This window comes from Schistocerca serialis, unplaced genomic scaffold (genome assembly GCF_023864345.2).
Source record: "Schistocerca serialis cubense isolate TAMUIC-IGC-003099 unplaced genomic scaffold, iqSchSeri2.2 HiC_scaffold_1400, whole genome shotgun sequence".
Lineage (NCBI taxonomy): Eukaryota > Metazoa > Arthropoda > Insecta > Orthoptera > Acrididae > Schistocerca > Schistocerca serialis.
Genome location: NW_026047626.1, coordinates 1,652,462 through 1,671,606, shown reverse-complemented (window position 1 = coordinate 1,671,606; position 19,145 = coordinate 1,652,462). Strand labels below are relative to the sequence as shown.

Here is a 19,145-nt window from a genome sequence, read left to right as displayed (position 1 = left end):
CTAAAAAGTATTTTTCAGGAAAAAATATTCTAGAAAACTTGCGTTCGTTAGTAATCGAGAATTACTCAGTTTGTTTTGAATTTTCAGTAAAAGGAGAGTCCCTCTTTGAACTTATAGTAGTCTATAAGCATTCTTGGTGTAATGGTACTTGAGTCGTTGTATGTACTATGTAAATATGGGTGCAAACCAAGGCTGCGGGATAAACTTTTCTGTAGTATTTATTTTATAAGTAACAAAGGTCACATAGAAGGTTTTTTTTTTTTTATTTTACTCCAGAGTCGTTTGCACTATATTTAGCTTGATCCTAGGATGTCTATGAGCTGCTGGTGGTTGTTCCGCTTGGCTAGGTCCAGCGGCGTCTTCCCATTGTCATTCCTGACTTCTCTGTCGGCCCCTGCCTCCAGTAGTGCAGTCGCCGCGTCTGGGTGGCCACGCCATGCTGCATCGTGCAGTGGCGTGTTCCCTCTGTGATCCCTGGCGTTGCGGTCGGCAGAGGATGCTGCCAACAGCCACACCACGGGTGCGTGGCCATTCCATGCAGCCTGATGCAGAGGCGTGTTCTGCCAGCGGTCCCTGGCGTTGACATCAGCTCCATCCTCCAGCAGACGCCTCGCCACCTCCAAGTGTCCCCTGGCTGCTGCGCAGTGCAGTGAGTTTTGCTGGTTCTCATCCATCGCTTCCACGTCCGCCCCCACTGTCAGCAACGTTCTCACCTTGCTCACTGACCCCTCCTTAGCTGCCGCAATCAGCATCTTGTCCTTCTCTTCTCCAGAAAGATCCCTGCAACAAAAGAAGAATACTTACAAATTACTCCAAACACACACGCCAGAGGACGAAACACTATGGCAGAAGCAGAACTGTGATGCGTCCCTAAAAGTCAAGAAGGTTACCGCAATGCACTGGTGTCCAAAATTAAAGCTTCTAACTGCGATTTTCCGTCCTGTGTCCAATTAACGATGTAATCATGCAAACTGTCAACAGATGTCTGCGCAACCGTGTTCTACACTGAAGTTAGCATTCCAGTCAACGGACAACCACGCCATGACGAAGTCAGCACAGCTAGCAATGGGGTAGTGTTTGCTATGTACTCCCACATCCGGAATCGCTGTAGACACAGTCACAGATGGTGCAGTATGGTACAGAGAATACGCATACCAGGCTCTCCGCAGTGGAGGGCCATAGGAAGAATGGGAGGAGGACAGTCACAACCTGATGTGGCCCGATGGCTTAATGTGAATCGCACTGTTTTTTGTCAGATGTGGCGACTCTTCTTAGAGACGGAAACTGTATCTCGAAGATGAGGGCAGACCACGTGTGATACGAGAAAGGGAGGACCGTTATTTGGTTAAAAGGGCATAATGGTACTGCCTTACTACTGCACGGCAACTGGCACCTCACCTCGCAGGATGCACTGGATGTGTTGTATCTAGCCAAACGCTATACAGAAGATCTCACTAGAGTGCCACTTATTGTCAGGGGCCCATTGTTTATGTACCTCTGACACTTCATAGAAAGAAATGTGTAGAGTGAAGTCGTCAACATCCCACTGAATGGCCGAACAGAGGGCCAATGTTATCTACACACGTGAGTCGCAAAATGGTCTGGAGAGTGATTCTCGACGGATTTTCATATGGAGGGCACGTGGAACAGGATTTCGTGAACCAAATATGGTGCAAAAGAGACTGATATCAGGGAGGTTCTTTAATGGAGTCCTCAGCGATTACGTGGACTACCTGAACACCTCTTCATGACATTGTATGGGTGAATTGGCAAGGCTTAACTCCTGTTAGGTATCGTGGCGAGATCTTGGAACCTCATATACCGTCGGTGCGAGGTGCTGTGGCCTACCACTTCGTATTGATGGACGATAAAGGTATGCTCCATAGAGATCAGCTGATTGAAGTTTTCTTGGAAATGGAAGATATCGCACACCTGGGATGGTAAGCTTGATCTCCCAATTTGAATCCCATAGAGCATATCGCGGAGACACACCTCCACCAGAAAACTTCAGTGAGTTTGTTAAAGCTTTAAAATACTGTGCACGGCAGAGCACACGAGAGGATGCAAAAAATCGTACATTCAAGGCTACAGCGAAGAGACAAACGAGAAATACGAAACGTATTGTGGTCTTTATGACGCCAACCCATTCTCCCCATAAACAATGGAGGCGGCGAAGAAGTCATAACAAAAATGATTGAAAATAGAAGACAGAAGTGGTAACACACTGTAGAAAGCTTTAACATGACTCTCAGTAGTCGGAAAGGCTTTGCTTGCGGTACAGCAAACCAAATAGCCTCCCAACTGCTGAAAAATGGTAAACCGAAGCTCAGACTGAAGAAAGGGCATACGAGTAGACTAAATTCTGTCCAAGAAGAAAATAATGATAAACTCGATCATACATTTACAATATCAGAACAGAAAGAAGCAATCAGAAGTTTAAAGACTGGCAAGGCCGCAGGCCTAGATGATATTGAAAATGAACAGATGATACGTCTTGGTGTTCGCTCTAAATTGTGGCTGTTGGAGTTTATGAACTGCTGTTAGGTAACTGGACGAATTCCTGAAATCTAGAGACAGGCAAAAATAACTGCAATTCTTAAGCCTGGTAAGGACCCAGAAGATCCTAAGAGTTATCGGCCAATCTCTCTGTTGTCCACAACACACAAACTGTTTGATACTAAGCAGATTCAAAGAGCTTACTGAGGGCACCCTAATCAAAGAGCAAGCTGGATTTCGGCCTGGCAAATCTTGTACCAGCTTAACCCACTATATTGGAGATCGGTTTGAGAAAATACTTATACGGGGATGGTGTTTATAGATTTTATGGAAGCATATGATACCATCAACCTCAGAAATCTCATTGCAAAAGTGCAAAAAACAACAAAAAGCCCTCAATTGACTGCTGTACTCAAATCAGTACTATTTAACGGAAGGTATTTTGTTGAGTTCCAAGGTAACAAGAGCAGATGAAGACTACAAAAAGATAGGCTTCCCCAGGGCAGTGTTCTTGCTCCCATGTTATTCAATATTTATACAAATGACCAGTCTATCAGTCCCTGTTCAAGATCTTTCATTTATGCTGATGACAGGGCAATAGCAGCTCAAGCATAAAACTACAAGGACATTGCGGAAATACTAGCTGAGAACCTGGAAAATCTCACCAACTATTACAATGAAAATCAGTTGAAACCCAATCCAAGTAGGACCCAGACTTGCCTATTCCATCTTAACAACAGAGAGGCGAAACAAGAACTGAATGTTTGGTGGAATGGCATGAGATTAACACACTGCCTCTCCCAGTGTACTTGGGAGTTACTCTTGATAGGACACTGTCATTCAAGTGGCACATTGAGAAGAGCAGGTCAGGAATCCAATAACGGAATAATTTACTTGTCAAGCTAACAACATGAAAATGTCGACCTAATCCAAAAATTTTACGCACCACACAATGGCACTCTGTTACTCTGCTGCTGAGTTTGCAAGCTGGACACTGTCCTGAACCAAATGTGTAGACATATTACTGGTTGTCTTAAGCCAACAAGAGCAGAACACCTATACTGCTTGTCAGGAATTGCTCTGCCAAATGTCCGATGTTCAATACAGAGCAGAATTGAATGAACAAAACAGGTTCAAAATCATCGTCATCTGCTCCATGGGTACCAAATGGTACCAAAACGCCTTACGTCAAGAAGTAATTTTCTCCACACAACCGAACCGCTCACAGGTTCACCAAAAATTCTAGAAAAGACAGGGTATGTTCAGGAATGGACAGGTGTAACAGAAATCTGCACAAGTGGGGTATTAGTGAAAGTGCTTTCTGTCCGTGTGGTAACATCCAGACGATGAACCACCCGCTTCAATGTCCGTTAGTAAACCATCCAAGAGCGTGCACGGCCCAAGACCTGATGGCGTGCAGCAAAGTAGCGAGGGCATATGTGGACTTCTGGAAGAATGACATGTGAAACAAAGACTGTAAAAAGTTTTATTATACTGTATATAGTTTTCCATGAATTTTATTTTATAAATTAGCATTGTAATATTGCAAATTTCATAGAGGACAAATTATTCTATAATGTGTGGATTTATTGTAAATTGTTTGTTGTATGCATACGAAATATATGTAGTAGTGAGATGGGGTGCATCACACAAGCATCCACCAACAATTCCATAAGACTTGAGAGTAGCTCTGCAGGAGGAATGGTGTTACTGCCTCCACATGAGATTGATGACATCATTCACAGCTTGCCCTGTCAATGTCAGGGTTGTATGAGCCAGAGGTGGTCATGGCCCATGCTGAGCACATTATCCAGATGTTGTATTGTGTGTGCAAATCTGTTAAGTTGGAAAAAACCGAAGAAATTTTTTCTACCTTTATACATATTGTAGTTGTTTATGTTATTTGTTATTAACGTTGTTCCTACTTCACTATCACCTGTTTGTACCATTTTATGGCAAAATAAACGCAACCTCGCAAAATTTCAGTTTGTTGCTTTAATTTTGGACACCAGTGTACATCGAATTTCATGCGCTTTTCATACCATTCAAATTACTAGGCAATCTGGATCTTGGCTGCGTGAACACATTAAAGACCTGACAGCATTTACATACACTGTTGAGGCTCTTGTGGTCTGCAGTCCAGAGACAGCTTTGATGCAGCTCTCCATGCTACTCTATCCTGTGCAAGCTTCATCTCCCAGTACCTACTGCAACCTACATCCTTCTGAATCTGTTATGTGTATTCATTTCTTGGTCTCTGATTACGATTTTTAGCCTCCACACTGCCCTCCAGTACTAAATTTGTTACCCCTTGATGCCTCAGAACATGTCCTAGCAACCGATCCCTGCTTCAAGTTGTGTCACAAATTCCTCTTCTTCCCAATTCTGTTCGGTACCTTCTCATTAGTTATATTATATACCCACCTAATCCTCTACATTCTTCTGTAGCACCACATTTTGAAAGCTTCTATTCCCTTCTGTTCACTTCCATTCATGGCTACACTGCATACAAATACTTTCAGAAACGACTTCCTGACACTTAAATCCATACTCGCCGTTACCAGATTTCTCTTCTTCAGAAACTCTTTCCTTGCGATTGCCAGTTTACAGTTTATATCATATCTGTTTCGACCATCATTAGTTATTTTGTTCCCCATAGCAAAACTCATTTACTACTTTAAGCGTTTCCTTTCGTAATCTAATTCCCGCAGCATCACCTAATTTAACTTAACCATATTCCATTATCCTCGTTTTCCTTTTGTTGACGTTCATCTTATATCCTCTTTTCAAGACAGTATCCATTCTGTTGAACTGCTCTTGTAGGTCATTTTCCATCCCTGACAGAATTACAATTTCATCAGACAACGTCAATCTTTTTATTTCCTTAATTCGTACTCCAAATATTTCTTTTGCTTCCTTTACCGCTTGCTCAATATACAGATTGAATAACATTGGCGACAAGCTACACAATAGGATCAAAACTATCTAAACACCTCTATCTAACGTGTGACTGACCAACAAATATAATGAAAGGACGATCCGCCAGTATAAAAGGAGGCAGAGACACGTGTTGTCAGCAGAGAACCAGAAATAGTAGAATGTGTCCATCAGGGAGGTTCAGAAATTTCGAATGTGGACCTGAGTAACAAATGTACCAGTAATATTTCGACCCTTACAAAGTAGCCCTTGTGAAGTGTAAATGCAAAGGAACAACCATAGCAGAAGGTAGAAGAGGTGGATCTATGTACCGACCAATAGGGACCATGGAGCTTTATGGAGGGTCGTTGTAAAATATCGCATGAAGCACTGCAGCCAGCTCAACGACTGTGCACAGGGAGGTAAAAAGAAGGGGGTAAAATGGTCGAGTAGCCCCCCCCCCTCAATGAGCCACAAATATCTGCAGACAGTGCTAAGCAACGCTTGGTTGGTGTAAAGCGTGACGCCTCTGGACGATGGATGAGTGGAAACGAATGCTCCAGACAGATGAACCACCTGTGGCAGTCCGATGGAAGGTTCTGTTTTTGGTTGATGACTATTACCTGCCATTTTGTGTAATGCCAAAAATGAAGGAGTGAGAAGATGGCGTTACATTATGGGGTATATCTATGGTTATGTTATTATTCCCCTATTGAGCTTAAGAGAACCCTTAATTCGACAGCATATGAATCACGTTTTCCAGCTTTATATGCTGCATATAATACAGTATCATTGTTTGTATTAGCAAGACAGTGCTCCTTGTAACAAATCATTATCTGTCACCTGAGTGTTTGTGGACATTCCATGAATGTACTATTCTGCCATGAATTCCGAGCTGAATCCAATGTAACTGCTTTGGGATGAGTTAGAAGCTGACTTCGCTGCAGATTGAAGAGTCCAACGTTGAGGAAGGATGGGTTCTCATTTTTCCACTGAAGTTCAGACCCATTACTGAAAGTTTCCTCAGCAGAGTCGAAGCCTTCATAGACATGAAACTTTGACACATCCCTTATTAATGTTCACTAATGAGTGTCCAGAAACTGTCGATGTAACTGAATGTCTACTGAGAAACGGACCATGTTATTTGCATGTGACAGCAACACCTACATTTTGATGTTACAAACTGTGTGTTGCAGCCTCAGGAATAACATGTAAAACTTTCTTTGTGAACTAAAGACAATTAAGTACAAATAAATTCTATTAATCTGTCAAATGAAATTGTTTTAGACAGTAGTTATCTAATTCCTTTGATGTGTCCTGCCACGAATTCCTCTCTTGCACCAACCTTCATCTCAAAATAGCAGATACACACTACGTGCTCAATTAACTCCTGGATGTAGACCAATCTTTCTCTTCAGTTTCTACATCCCCTTCGTCTTGTTAGTCTTTCCCCATGTCACTAATTCTGCAAAGTACCCTCTCATTCCATATCCAACATGTCCACCTAATTTTCAACACTTTTCTCTAGCACCACATCTCAGACGCTCGTAGTCTCCTCAGTCACGGCGTTTTGCCACTGTCTACGATTCAGTATCATACAAAGTAGTTCTCTAAACATATATTCTCATAAATTTCTTCCTCAAATTATGACCTTTGTTTCATAGTAGTAGAATTATGTTGGCTAGTTGTACCAATGTTGCCTTTGCTAGTATGCCTTTTATGTCCTTTTTGTTTTGTATATCATGGACTATTTTGCTTACAGAATTCCTTAATATCGTCTACTTCATGACCACCAATTTAAATGTAAAAGATTACAATATCTGCTACTTCTCATTAGAAAATTATTTCCGTCGTTCATTCTCAATTAATATTCCTTACTCATCAGACTCTCCATTCAATTCAACAGATCCCGTAATTCTTCACTTTCTCATCTCAGTGTCATCAACAAATGTTTTGTTCTACATCCTTTCACTGTTAATCTGAATCCCACACTTGAACCTTTATTATATTTCCATCATAGCTTCTTCGATGAATAGATTGAATAGTAGGAGAAACGACTGCACACTGTCTTACACACTTTTAATCTGAGCACTTTGTTCTTTATTTTCCAGTATTCTTCCCTCATCGTTCTTGTACATATTGTAACCTACCTGTCTTTCCCTGTAACTTACTTACATTTATGTAAGACTTTCAAAGATCCTGCAGAATTTTATACTGTCGAACGCTTTTTCTAGGTAAAAAAACTTTTGACTGTATTTTGACTTTTCGTCAGACTTGCTTCAATTATCAAGTACAACTTTCGAACTGCCTCTCTGGCGCCTTTACCTCTCCTAAAACCAAACTGACCGTCATCTGACAGTTTCTCAATTTTCTGTTCCATTCTTATTTATATCATTCTCATCAGCAGCTCGGATGTGTGACTTTCGAAGACTATTGTGCTGTTATTTTCACAATTATCTGCCCTTGTTACCTCTGGAAATATGTGGATGATTTTTTTCTGAAAGTGTAACGGTGCATTGATTCTACACTCTAACTTGGATAGTCGTTGGGTGCCATTTTCCCTTATGAACTCAATAGTCATGATTAAATTTTATGTATCCTTTTAGCTTTATTTGTTATGAAATCGACCAGAGTTCTTTTAAATATTGCCTCTAACAGTACATCCTCTATATCTTCCGCGCCAACACAGATTGCTTCCTCCTCCATGTCATCAGAAAAGTTCCTCCTTCATAGAGGCTGTCAATGTAAACTTTCCATTTATCGGCTCTCTCTTCTGACGTTGGGAATGGAATTCCCATGGTAATTATTGTTTTGACTTTTCTATATTCTGTGTCAGTCCTTCCTACGACTGTTTGTTTAAAGTTTTGTCTTAAGTTTTCTGCAGTTATTTAGCCTTGGCTGCCTAGAACATGGTACTTATGTCATTCCTAAATGACTTACATCGAGGTGACAAGTTGTGCAAAAGTGATGTGCACATACGAAGATAGCGGTAATATCGTGTACACAAGATATGAAAGTGCAGTGCATTGGCGGAGCTATCATATGTAATCAGGTGATTCATGTGAAAAGTTTCCGACGTGATTGTGGCCATATGCCCACACAGCGAGAATTAACAGATTTTTCACACCGAAAGGTGGTTGAAGCTAAACGCATGAGACATTACATTTCGGAAATCGTTAGGGAATTCAGTATTCCAAGATCCACAGTGTCAAGAGTGTGCCGAGAATACAAAATTTCAGGCATTATCTGTCCCACGGTCAATGCTGTGGCTGAGAGCCTTCAGATAACGACCTAAAGCAGCGGCCTGTACATAGGTTGGTCAGTGCAAGAGACAAGCAGCACTGCGTGAAATAACCGCAGAAATCAATGTAGAAGGTACTACCAACGTATCTGTTCGGAAGTGCGGCTAAATTTGGCGTCAGTGGGCTGCGGCAAAAGATGACCAATGCAAGTGCATTTACTAACAGTATGTTGTCACCTGCAGCTCCTGATCTCATGACCACTGTCCCAACGTTTATTAGAGTATCGTGTAAAAATGTGATGTAAGTCGTTAAAGAACTTTTTGAGATTTTGGTAACATTGTTAACAACGTCTTTTACTTTCGAAATAGTACATACAATGAAGGGTTGCAGCACCAAGATAAATCTGTGCGACACAAACGAAAGTTGGTTGGCGTGTTTCTACATCTGAATGATGATGACTTTTCGCGGCAGTCACGTCGCTTAAGAGTGGCGCTAGTAGCACCACTGTGAGGGAACAAATGAAGCCTGCTTTAATTATACGCTGTAACGGGCTCGCCGGACGCGGTGGTCGTGCGGTTCTAGGCGCTCCAGTCCGGAGCCGCGCTGCTGCTATGGTCGCAAGTTCGAATCCTGCCTCGGGCATGGATGTGTGTGATGTCCTTAGGTTAGTTAGGTTTAATTAGTTCTAAGTTCTAGGGGACTGATGACCACAGCAGTTGAGTCCCATAGTGCTCAGAGCCATTTGAACCATTTTTTTGAAACAGGCTCGAGCGTTAGCTACATTTTGAGACTGGTCGTAGTGAGTTTATGTGGGGCAGAAATTTCTTTGAGACGACAAAGACGCATTCATCAACATCTCATAGGGATTAAACGAAGTCTGTAATAGGGTTACAAGATTCTGGTTGTTCCTTCCGTGATGCAGAAATATTTCACAGTAATGTAGCCACTATACATGCCTACTGGCAGCGGTGATTACAAGAATTCCGGCAGCTAGAAGACTAGGTTACAGACGGCCATCGTGTTCTGCGTATTACTCTGGCGCACTGTAATAAAACTCCAGCAGCAGTTTGAGCAGCAGGTGTCACCAAGTAACACAATGAACTCTTACAAATGGGTTATTTTAAAGACAACTCAGAACCAGATGCCCTGTAACATGCGTTTCACTGATCCCAAACCACCAGCCTCGGTGGCAGTAATGGCCATGTTTTGATTAGGCCGTTTCGGGGCCTATAACCAGCCTTTCTGCGTGTTCAAACAAATTTCGGGCTTGCAGCTGGTCGTTCAGTACTTCGCACGATATTTCAACTGGCCACCTGCCAGTCATTTTCAGGTGAGCCGTCGCAGACTGGCGAAAACGGCATCCGTTCCGCAATATATAGAGTACTGTAACTATTCTGCGCATGCATCGATAACTTGTTAGTTGAACCACACTGCCCTCCGGCAGCGCCCTCGCTGGTGCAATAGCGGAACTCAGTCGCCCTCTGCGTTGCTGTTTGCCACGGCCGTCGACGCACTCTGTCGTCTTCTATTTGAGCAAATCGTGGAGATGATGGGATTCCATGCACTGTCCAGCTGGTAGCCGCTGTCACGGTTTAAAAGATTTTCCGCCAGTCGCATTTCTACGGATTCTTTAATAATGGAGTCCCAGAAAGACGTTGCTGTGGACAAAATAATTGTTTTCTCATACTCATTTAAAGTCCAGTAGCAATACAATGTTCAGCAATAGAGGACTTGCTTGGCTGCTAAAGGGGGGTGTAACGTCGATGTTCAGTGCAGCGTTCTTGCACGGTGCGTGTGGTTTGACCTATGTAAGCCATACCACATTGGCACGGTATCTTGTAAATTCCGGCCTTTCGTAGTAACAGATTGTCCTTAACTGATCCCACAAGGTCCGCAATCTTCGATGGTGGGCGGAAAACCACTTTCACCTGAAATTTTCGGAGGATTCTTGCTATTTTAAACGACGTGTTTCCAACGAAAGGAAGAAAAACTAAAGATTGTTCCGGCATGTTCTCCTCTTTATTCACTTCCCGCTTCTTAGTTTTAACTGTTAGTGTCCTGTTAATCTGCTGGATGGAATACCCATTTTCATTGAATACTGTCTTTAGACGGGCGAATTCTTGAGGTAAGCTATCTGAGACAGTAAGAGCTCTATGAACAAGTGTTTTAAGCAAACTCATGGTTTGCGATGGGTGATGGCAATTCGATGCTTGCCGGTACAAATCAGTATGAGTGGGTTTCCGGTAAACCGAATGCCCTAGAGAACCATCATTCTTCCTTCGAAGCAGGACATCCAAGAAAGGCCAACAACCATCTTTCTCTGTTTCGATGGTGAACAGGATGTTGCTATGAATGGAGTTGAGGTGATGTAGAAACTCCATTAATTTATCTTCTCCATGAGGCCACACTATGAAAGTGTCATCCACATACCACCAAAAAGCTGTTGGTTTCAGGGCAGCTGATTCAAGCGCTCTCTCTTCAAAATCCTCCATAAAAAGGTTGACCACCAAAAGAGACAGGGGACTACCCATGGCGACACCGTCAGTCTGTTCAAAATATTCTTGATTAAACATAAAATAAGTTGAGGAAAGAGCATGCCGGAACAAAGCAGTGATATCAACAGGAAACATGTTACCAATCAGTGTCAAAGAATCCGCAAGAGGGACTTTTGTAAAAAGTGAGACCACATCAAAACTTACTGGACGGTCTACACTGCTAAGACGAAGAGCCCCCAGTCTATTGATAAAATCAGCTGAAAAAAAAATCACAGCCTTTCTGTGTGTTAACACACTGGACCTACATCTGGAGTTATGATCTGGGATAGCAGGAACATTCTCATGGTTATCCACACACCTTGTCTGTTTCAATCTGGTGATTCGACCCGTTCTACTGCCATTAACGAACAGCATTCCAGGGGAAGTTTTTCAACAGGATAACGCTCGCTGACTTACCGCTCTTGTAACCTAACATACTCTATAGAGTGTTGACAAGGCTCTTGGCATTCTCAATCATCAGGTCTGTTTCCAGCAGAGTAGATATGGGACATCATCATACAATTATTCTGGCAACATTCATCAACAGCATTAATCGTCCCTTTACTTGCCAACCATGTGCTTCAGCCACCGAACTTCATTTCAAATACTGACATCCGATACTTGAGCAACACAATGCATGCATGTCTGCACGCTTGCATTCGCCCTTCTTACAGTGCTCCAGCATTTCACGTTTCCAGTGGCTTATCTTGCACTTACATTAACTTGCGATCTTCCAGTGTTAATCAGCTAAATATGTTACCCTGGCAAATGTATTCCAGACGTTCCACTGTTCTATATTAACTTGTTTTTGGTTTTGTGATTCTTTTAAATCAGTGTATTTATGACTGTAAACTATTTTTGTTTAAAGTATTTGTCGCTTTTAGTCTTCCAAAGCCTACATTTATGTAGGACCTCTTACTAGTCACCACAGCCGTCTGATGCCGAAGAAAAAAGGAAGCGTTGGCTCTCTTTCGCACTGTACATTGTTATTCACATTACTACCATGTTACGCACGATCTGCTATCCATCCTGGCTTTTTTAACTCTCTCCCTCAACAAACTTTTCACTCCATTATGGAGTATTGTCTTAATATGTTTCATTTCCTGCTCTTAATATTTTATTTCCTCATGCTGATGTTTCTCTGTCGCCTTTTAGCCAGCTCTCCTCTTTTTATATCAGTCTTTCTATGCTGAAACATTCTTTCCTTTCCGTGTCTTGTCCCTTGTTCAACAACAATAATTTATTTTCTAATTTGTTTTCTGCCAATTTTCTACTGAGCTTCTCCCAATTTTATGTCTAGTACGTACAACATAATTTACAGACGTTGCCTGACATCATATTCATTAATTATTATTGATTGTGCTGCATCATCTTACATTGATGAGTTTCTGGCTCATCTAAATAGTCTTCTTCGCTGTACTCTCTATCTTTAGTCTTTCCTGCTACACTTACTTCTCGTTGGTTGTCTTCATATGTCAAATGGCTGATGCTATTTGTATACAACAAATTGGGTAAATACCTATCAGGCTCTCTATCTTATAAAATTTCAGCGTACATTCTCTGTATCTTTCTATATTATCAGACCCATGGATGAAGTTTTGTTGACTGCCTGTGTGCATAAAGCTTTTATACTGGGAAAAGTACTCTGAGAAGTATTTTCTCAATTTGGTGCAAACATTAAATGTAAGACATTGTACATCTGTGGCTGATCATAAAAGGTAATTAAAGCCCGAAATCCTTGAATCACTGGGAGAGGTTAGACACTGGACTCGCATTCGGGAGGACGACGGTTCAATCCCGCGACCGGCCATCCTGATTTAGGTTTTCCGTGATTTCCCTAAATCACTCCAGGCAAATGCCGGGATGGTTCCTCTGAAAGGGCACGGCCGACTTCATTCCCCATCCTTCCCTAATCCGATGAGACCGATGACCACGCTGTCTGGTCTCCTTCCCCAAAACCAACCAACCAACCATCACTGGGAGAGAATATGTTTTCATAAGCCCACTGAAACATTACTGATCCCATTCTCATTGTTAAAATACTTGGTAAGGTCAGACTCATCTACTGTCAAATAACTTGTTGGATTCTGCTCTCATTAATTGTAAAGGCATGTTGAATTGCAACTTTTAGGCCTGTAGAATTCAAGCATCAACTGAAATGTGTCCTGCAACAATATCAGTTCACTATCAGACAGGATTATTTTACAAAGCGTCAGTCAAATATCGGTGACTACCACTATAGCTCTATGATTTTAAATAAGAAAAGTGAAGTCACGACGAAACTACACTGAAACTGATCTGTGATGAATAAAAAGGAAAATTTCTGTCAGTTCGCCTGTGAAACTCCCTGAGCTACAGAAGGTTTTACACCTGGCGACATATGGCTACTGTGTCCATCTCCACTCAACCATGCCCACACAAGAGGATTGACAAAATTTTCCTTGATCTAAAATGGCCGCCTTTATCAGTAGGACACCGACAGGTCCGACTTCCACTTTCGTTGAAGCAGTTGTTGCCACGAATGATTTCCAAAAACTGCCACTAGACGTTGTCACAAACGTCTTTCACAGTAGGATATAAGCCACGGATCTCAACTGATTCCGCTCCCTCAGCTGCGGTGTTACAACACACCCTGTGAGAGAATTTCTCATCATACCGTTGGGAGAATAATCGTGGAAATCCAAGTTAAGGGTTCTTCCCTCATAGTTAATTCATAAGATAGGAAACCATCTACATCCATGTCTACGTGAGTACTTTGCTATTCACAATAAAGTGCCTGGCGGAAGGTTCACTGAACCACCATCCAGCTGTGTCTCTACCGTTCCGCTCTCGAACAGAGTACGGGAACAACAAGCTCTTAAATTTTTCTGTGCGAGGCCTGAGATCTCTTATTTTATCGTGGTGATTATTTCTCGCTATTTAGGTGGGTGCCAACAGAATGTTTTCACAATCGGAGGAGGAAACTGGTAGTTGAATTTAATGATAAGATCCTGTCGCAACGAAAAACGCGTTTGTTTTAATGATCGCCAATACAATTCACGAATCATGTCCGTGGCCCTATCTCCACTACTTCGCGGTAATAAAAAATGAGCTGCCCTTCTTTAAACTTTTTCGATGTCATCCGTCAGTCCCACCTGATGCGGATCCCAAACGGCACAGCAGTGCTCCAGAATAGGGCGGAAAAGCGTAGTGTAAGCAGCCTCTTTAACAGACCTGTTCCACCTTATAAGTGTTCTGCGAATGATTCGCAGTCTTTCGTTTACTCTACCCACAACAATATCTACGTGATCGTTCCATTGTAGGTTATTTGTAATTGTAATCCCTAAGTATTTAATTGAATTTATAGCCTTCAGGTTTGTGTGAATTATCGCGTAATCGAAATTTTGTCGATTTCTTTTAGTACTCGTGTGAAAAACTTTATACTTTTCTTTGTTCAGGGTCAATTGCCACTTTTCGCACCATACCGATGTCGCATCTAAATCATTTTGCAAGACGGTATATGACAGCACCATCTGCAAACAATCTAAGAGGGCTACCCATATTTTCTCCTACGTCGTTAATATAGATCAGGAACGACAGAGGGCCTATAACAATTCCTTGGGGAACGCCCGATATTACATCTGCTTTACTTAATGTCTCTCTGACAGTCATCATGAATTCAGTCGCGCAGCTGAGGCAATATTCAATAGTCACGCAGTTTAGCTAGGAGACGCTTTTGAGGAAATGTGTCGAAAGGCTTCTGTAAATCTAAAAATATGGAATCATTTTGACATCCCCTGTCGGTAGCACTAATTACTTCACAAGTTTAAAGACCTAGTTGTGTTCCACAGGAACGGTATTTTCTAAGCCCTTGCTGATAATGTGTCAATAAATCGTTTTTTTTTCCGAGGTAATTCATAATGTTCAGACAGCATATGTTCCAAAACTCTACTGGAAATCGACGTTAGTGATATGGGCCAGTAATTCAACGGATTACTCCTATTTCCCTGTTTGAGTATTGGTGTGACAAGAGCAATTTTCCAGTCTTTAGGTGCGGATATTTCTGTGAGCGAGTTGATGTATATAATTGCTAAATATGGAAGATTTATGACAGCATATACTGAAAGAAACTTGACAGATGTACAATCTGGACCGGAGGCCCTGCCTTTATTAAGTGATTTAAGCTACTTTGCTACACCAAGGATATCTGCTTATATGTTTCTCACTTTGAAGTTATTCTTGATAGGAATTCAGGAATACTTATTTCTTCTTATTTGGTCAAGGCGTTTTGGAAAACTATGTATAATAACTAAGCTTTAGTGGCACTGTCACCAGTGACTTCACCATTGTTATCACACAGTGAAGGTTATTGACTGCTTCTTTCCACTAGTGTGCTTAAGGTATTACCAGAATATCTTAGGGCTTTCTGCGAGATTACTAGACAGAGTTTTCGCTGAAAACTGAAATTGCTCCCAACACACCAGCACAGTCGTTATTTTTGGGGAAATATTTAGTGTTATCTTACACAAGTGAGCTGTGTTAGGAACTGAAAACGAGTCATGCAACTAATCTGTAGAAGGGTGTATAGATCCCCTTATATCCTTGCCTCGTCGAACGTCACAATTAATGAAAGGAAAAACTTTATACGAGACCTACAACTTCTGCTTCGTCAAAAACGAAAAATAGCGACATTCGATTTCTTGACTTTATCACTTGGCTAACTGCCCAACATGTCGCCCTGTGATTGTGGACAGTCTACACGTTAAGTGGCTGAACTCACCGCAGAAGAGAGATGGCGACGTCATCAGGCTGGGGAGTCGTCTGGGGAGAGGTGGGGGGCGCAGCTGTGGCTGGCCTCCAGCAGTCGTCGCTGTGGCCACTGTGCGGCTGCGAGGAGGGGCCGGTGCTGCTCTCTACAGCGCTTGGCGTGCTGCACAGAAGGAACACTACTTCCAAAAGGGTTTCCACGTCGAGTCCAGTGGGCAGATTACCACAGACGGTACAGCTGAGGTACTGTCCACACACAGATAATAGAACACACGCTGCCAACGACAGTAGTGGCCCACGTAAGAAGAATGACAGCATTCAGGTAATCATACATACTCCTTCTCCTCATTTTCTCATACTTGTAGCCTACCATATTACACAATATTTGGTACAAAATAAAGCGTAAATATAAGATTTGTACAAAGCTCAACAATTGTGATTACAACAACCATTGGTCAACATAGATTCAATAGACAACAGCATAATCACAGAGAAATTTGAAAGACAGTACCCCATCAATGCACTTGTGGTACTGTCGTCATGAGATGGTGTTTGCAGCTCGTGTGTTAAGGGGGGCTGGACGTAAAACGGGCTGACTTGGAGCAGAAGAGGCACCACAAGACACTAATTTCTACTGCCTATATTTTTACAAATAAATTCATAGAATTTTGTCAACATGACCAGGATTCACAATCATAGCAATGGAAGTTCAAAAACATAACGAAATAAATTTTTTTACAAGTGAAATTTCATAATTATTTCACTTACTACTGACTGCATTTTTTGCTATAGGTACACTTTTCTTCATAAGTAAGCGAGATTCCTCGTTAAATTTGGCACAGCATACTATCCATATTTAAAGGTGTATGAATAATCATCGATTAAACGTGTACTGGCAATAGCGGCGTCATTTCACGAGGAATGGCTGCTAGTTAGACGCATGTACAGTCTATGTAGAATCAGTGAATGTTCTGTCCATTTATATACGGGGAAGGTATGCTAATGTCTGACTTTGAATTAGGGAAGTCTGTGATGACCTGGACGCTCATCACGAGCATTTCGGAATACACGACTTGTTGAGTGTTCGAGGAGCGCTGTGGTGAGTGCCTTCGTCATGTGACGAAACCAAGGTGAAACTATGTACAGATGTCATGGGGTTGGGCGGCCAACCCTCATTACATATCTCTAACGTTGTAGACTGGGCAGGCTACAAGTTTGTCTGAACACAGTTACTGAACTCACCGCAGGAGAGAGACGGCGGCGTCATCAGGCTGTGGAGTCGTCTGGGGAGAGGTGGAAGGCACAGCTGTGGCTGGCCTCCGGCCGTCGTCGCTGTGGCCACTGTGCGGCTGCGAGGAGGGGCCGGTCCTGCTCTCTCCAGCGCTTGGCGTGCTGCACAGGAGGAACACTGCTTCCAAAAGGGTTTCCACATCGAGTCCAGTTGGAAGATTACCACAGACGGTACAGCTGAGGTACTGTCCACACACAGATAATAGAACACACACTGCCAACGACAGTAGTGGCCCACGTAAGACGATTGACAGCATTCAGGTAATCATACATCTTCCTTCTCCCCGTTTTCTCATACCTGTAGCCTAGAATATTACACAATATTTGGTACAAAATAAATGTAAGATGTGTACAAAGCTCAACAACTGTGCTTACAACACCCATTGGTCAACATAATTTCATTAGACAACAGCATAAATCACAAAGAAATTTGAATGACAGTAACCCTTAAATGCACTTAATGTGGTACTACCGTCATGAGATGGTGTTTGTAGCTCGTATGTTAAGGGGGGTGGACGTCAAACGGACCGACTTGGAGCGGAAGAGGCACCACAAGATACTAAATTCTACTGTCTATATTTTTACAAATAAATTCATAGAATTTTTGTCAGCATGACCAGGATTCACAATCATAGCAGTGGAAGTTCAAAAACATAACGAAATAAATTTTTTTTACGTGTGAAACTTTATAATTTTTTCACTTACTATTGGCCGAATTTTTTTCTATAGGTACACATTTCTTCATAAGTAAGAGAGATTCTTCGATTAATTTTGCACAGCATACAATCCATACATAAAGGTGTATGAAATTCTAGATTCTATTTAATTTACAAGAAAATAATTGACCTGTTACATTTTAAACTTCATGTTTAGAAAAAAAAACTCAAATGTTATAGTTAATTATCTCAAACTTTACCACAGTTTTCAATAGAGATGGAAAATTCTAGAGTTTTGCATTAAGGGGTTGGTGTTTAATAAAGATACCACGTTGGAAAAGGAATGGGATATTTATTTTGGATGTTACATGTACCTATGAACAGAAATTTGTGTTTTGCAGAAAATGGCCATTAAAGTTTCTGGCAGCATTTGGCATCTTTTAGAACTGTCCAGCACCATAAAGAGGTTTTTTTCCACTTTGTAAATCAGTTTTCGTCTTTACCACATTCCTCCACTTCCAAAAATGATTTATGTGCTTTCGCTACACGCTCAATGTTTATCGCATATAAAGCTTTGATGCAGTTCGCTTTGCCCTTGATTCCCATTTTCTCTAAAATACATATCCAGCTTTGCACACCGTCATTAAAGCATGTAACTGCATCATAAACACCAACTCCAAGTGCATCTCTTCCACACAAAAATTGGTTTTTGGCAATCTTTTCCATGCACATTCATTAAAGCTTCCATTGGGGTTTGAGTGCCGCCATCAAGAAATTTCTTCTATGTCAATAGTCCTTTGTTACAAGTATGTCCATCTCTAGCGCAAATACAAACATTCGAATTCTACACAGTGAAATACGCGTATGTATGACAGCAGACGTCTGTGGTAAGGGGTGTAGCGCTTCATCTTGGTACACATAGGACCAAATAGTGTGCCTTATAATCACTGAAATATATTTGTTTCATACATCAAACTATTCAGAAAGATGTACTCTACAAAACAGACATATTTTCGAAAAGTCGATTTCTTTTTAAAAATTTTTGACTTCCTACCCACCTAGGAGACAGGAATCGGACTATAGGGGGAAGAAATCGGAGACAGGTATCTAAAAATCTCTTTGGGTTCTTTCGCCGCTGTTGTCTGTCAGAATCATGAGAAAATAATCCCAGAACACGAAGAAATGGGATATAAATCAAGAAGGAGATGAATTATGACAGTGATAGGATGTTGTGCAAGGTTGTTAGTCTGTGGGATGTCGCTTCC

The 19,145-nt window shown here is 41.7% G+C and overlaps 1 protein-coding gene across 3 annotated transcripts in view; it reads right to left on the bottom strand.

Annotated features, from left to right (window-relative positions):
• Positions 1-200: 200 nt before the first annotated feature.
• The window catches only part of LOC126442675 (uncharacterized), a 96,550-nt gene continuing 77,605 nt past the window's right edge, over positions 201-19,145 (bottom strand). For 2 of the 3 annotated variants that reach the window (XM_050090728.1, XM_050090727.1), the window contains 3 exons: positions 17,177-17,326; positions 15,948-16,097; positions 201-780 (listed from right to left, as the gene is read on the bottom strand). In XM_050090728.1, the coding sequence (XP_049946685.1) occupies positions 294-780; positions 15,948-16,097; positions 17,177-17,326 (787 nt within the window). In that variant the 3' untranslated portion in view covers positions 201-293. The remainder of the gene's footprint in view (positions 781-15,947; positions 16,098-17,176; positions 17,327-19,145) is intronic. The other variant, XM_050090729.1, reaches the window with a different exon arrangement.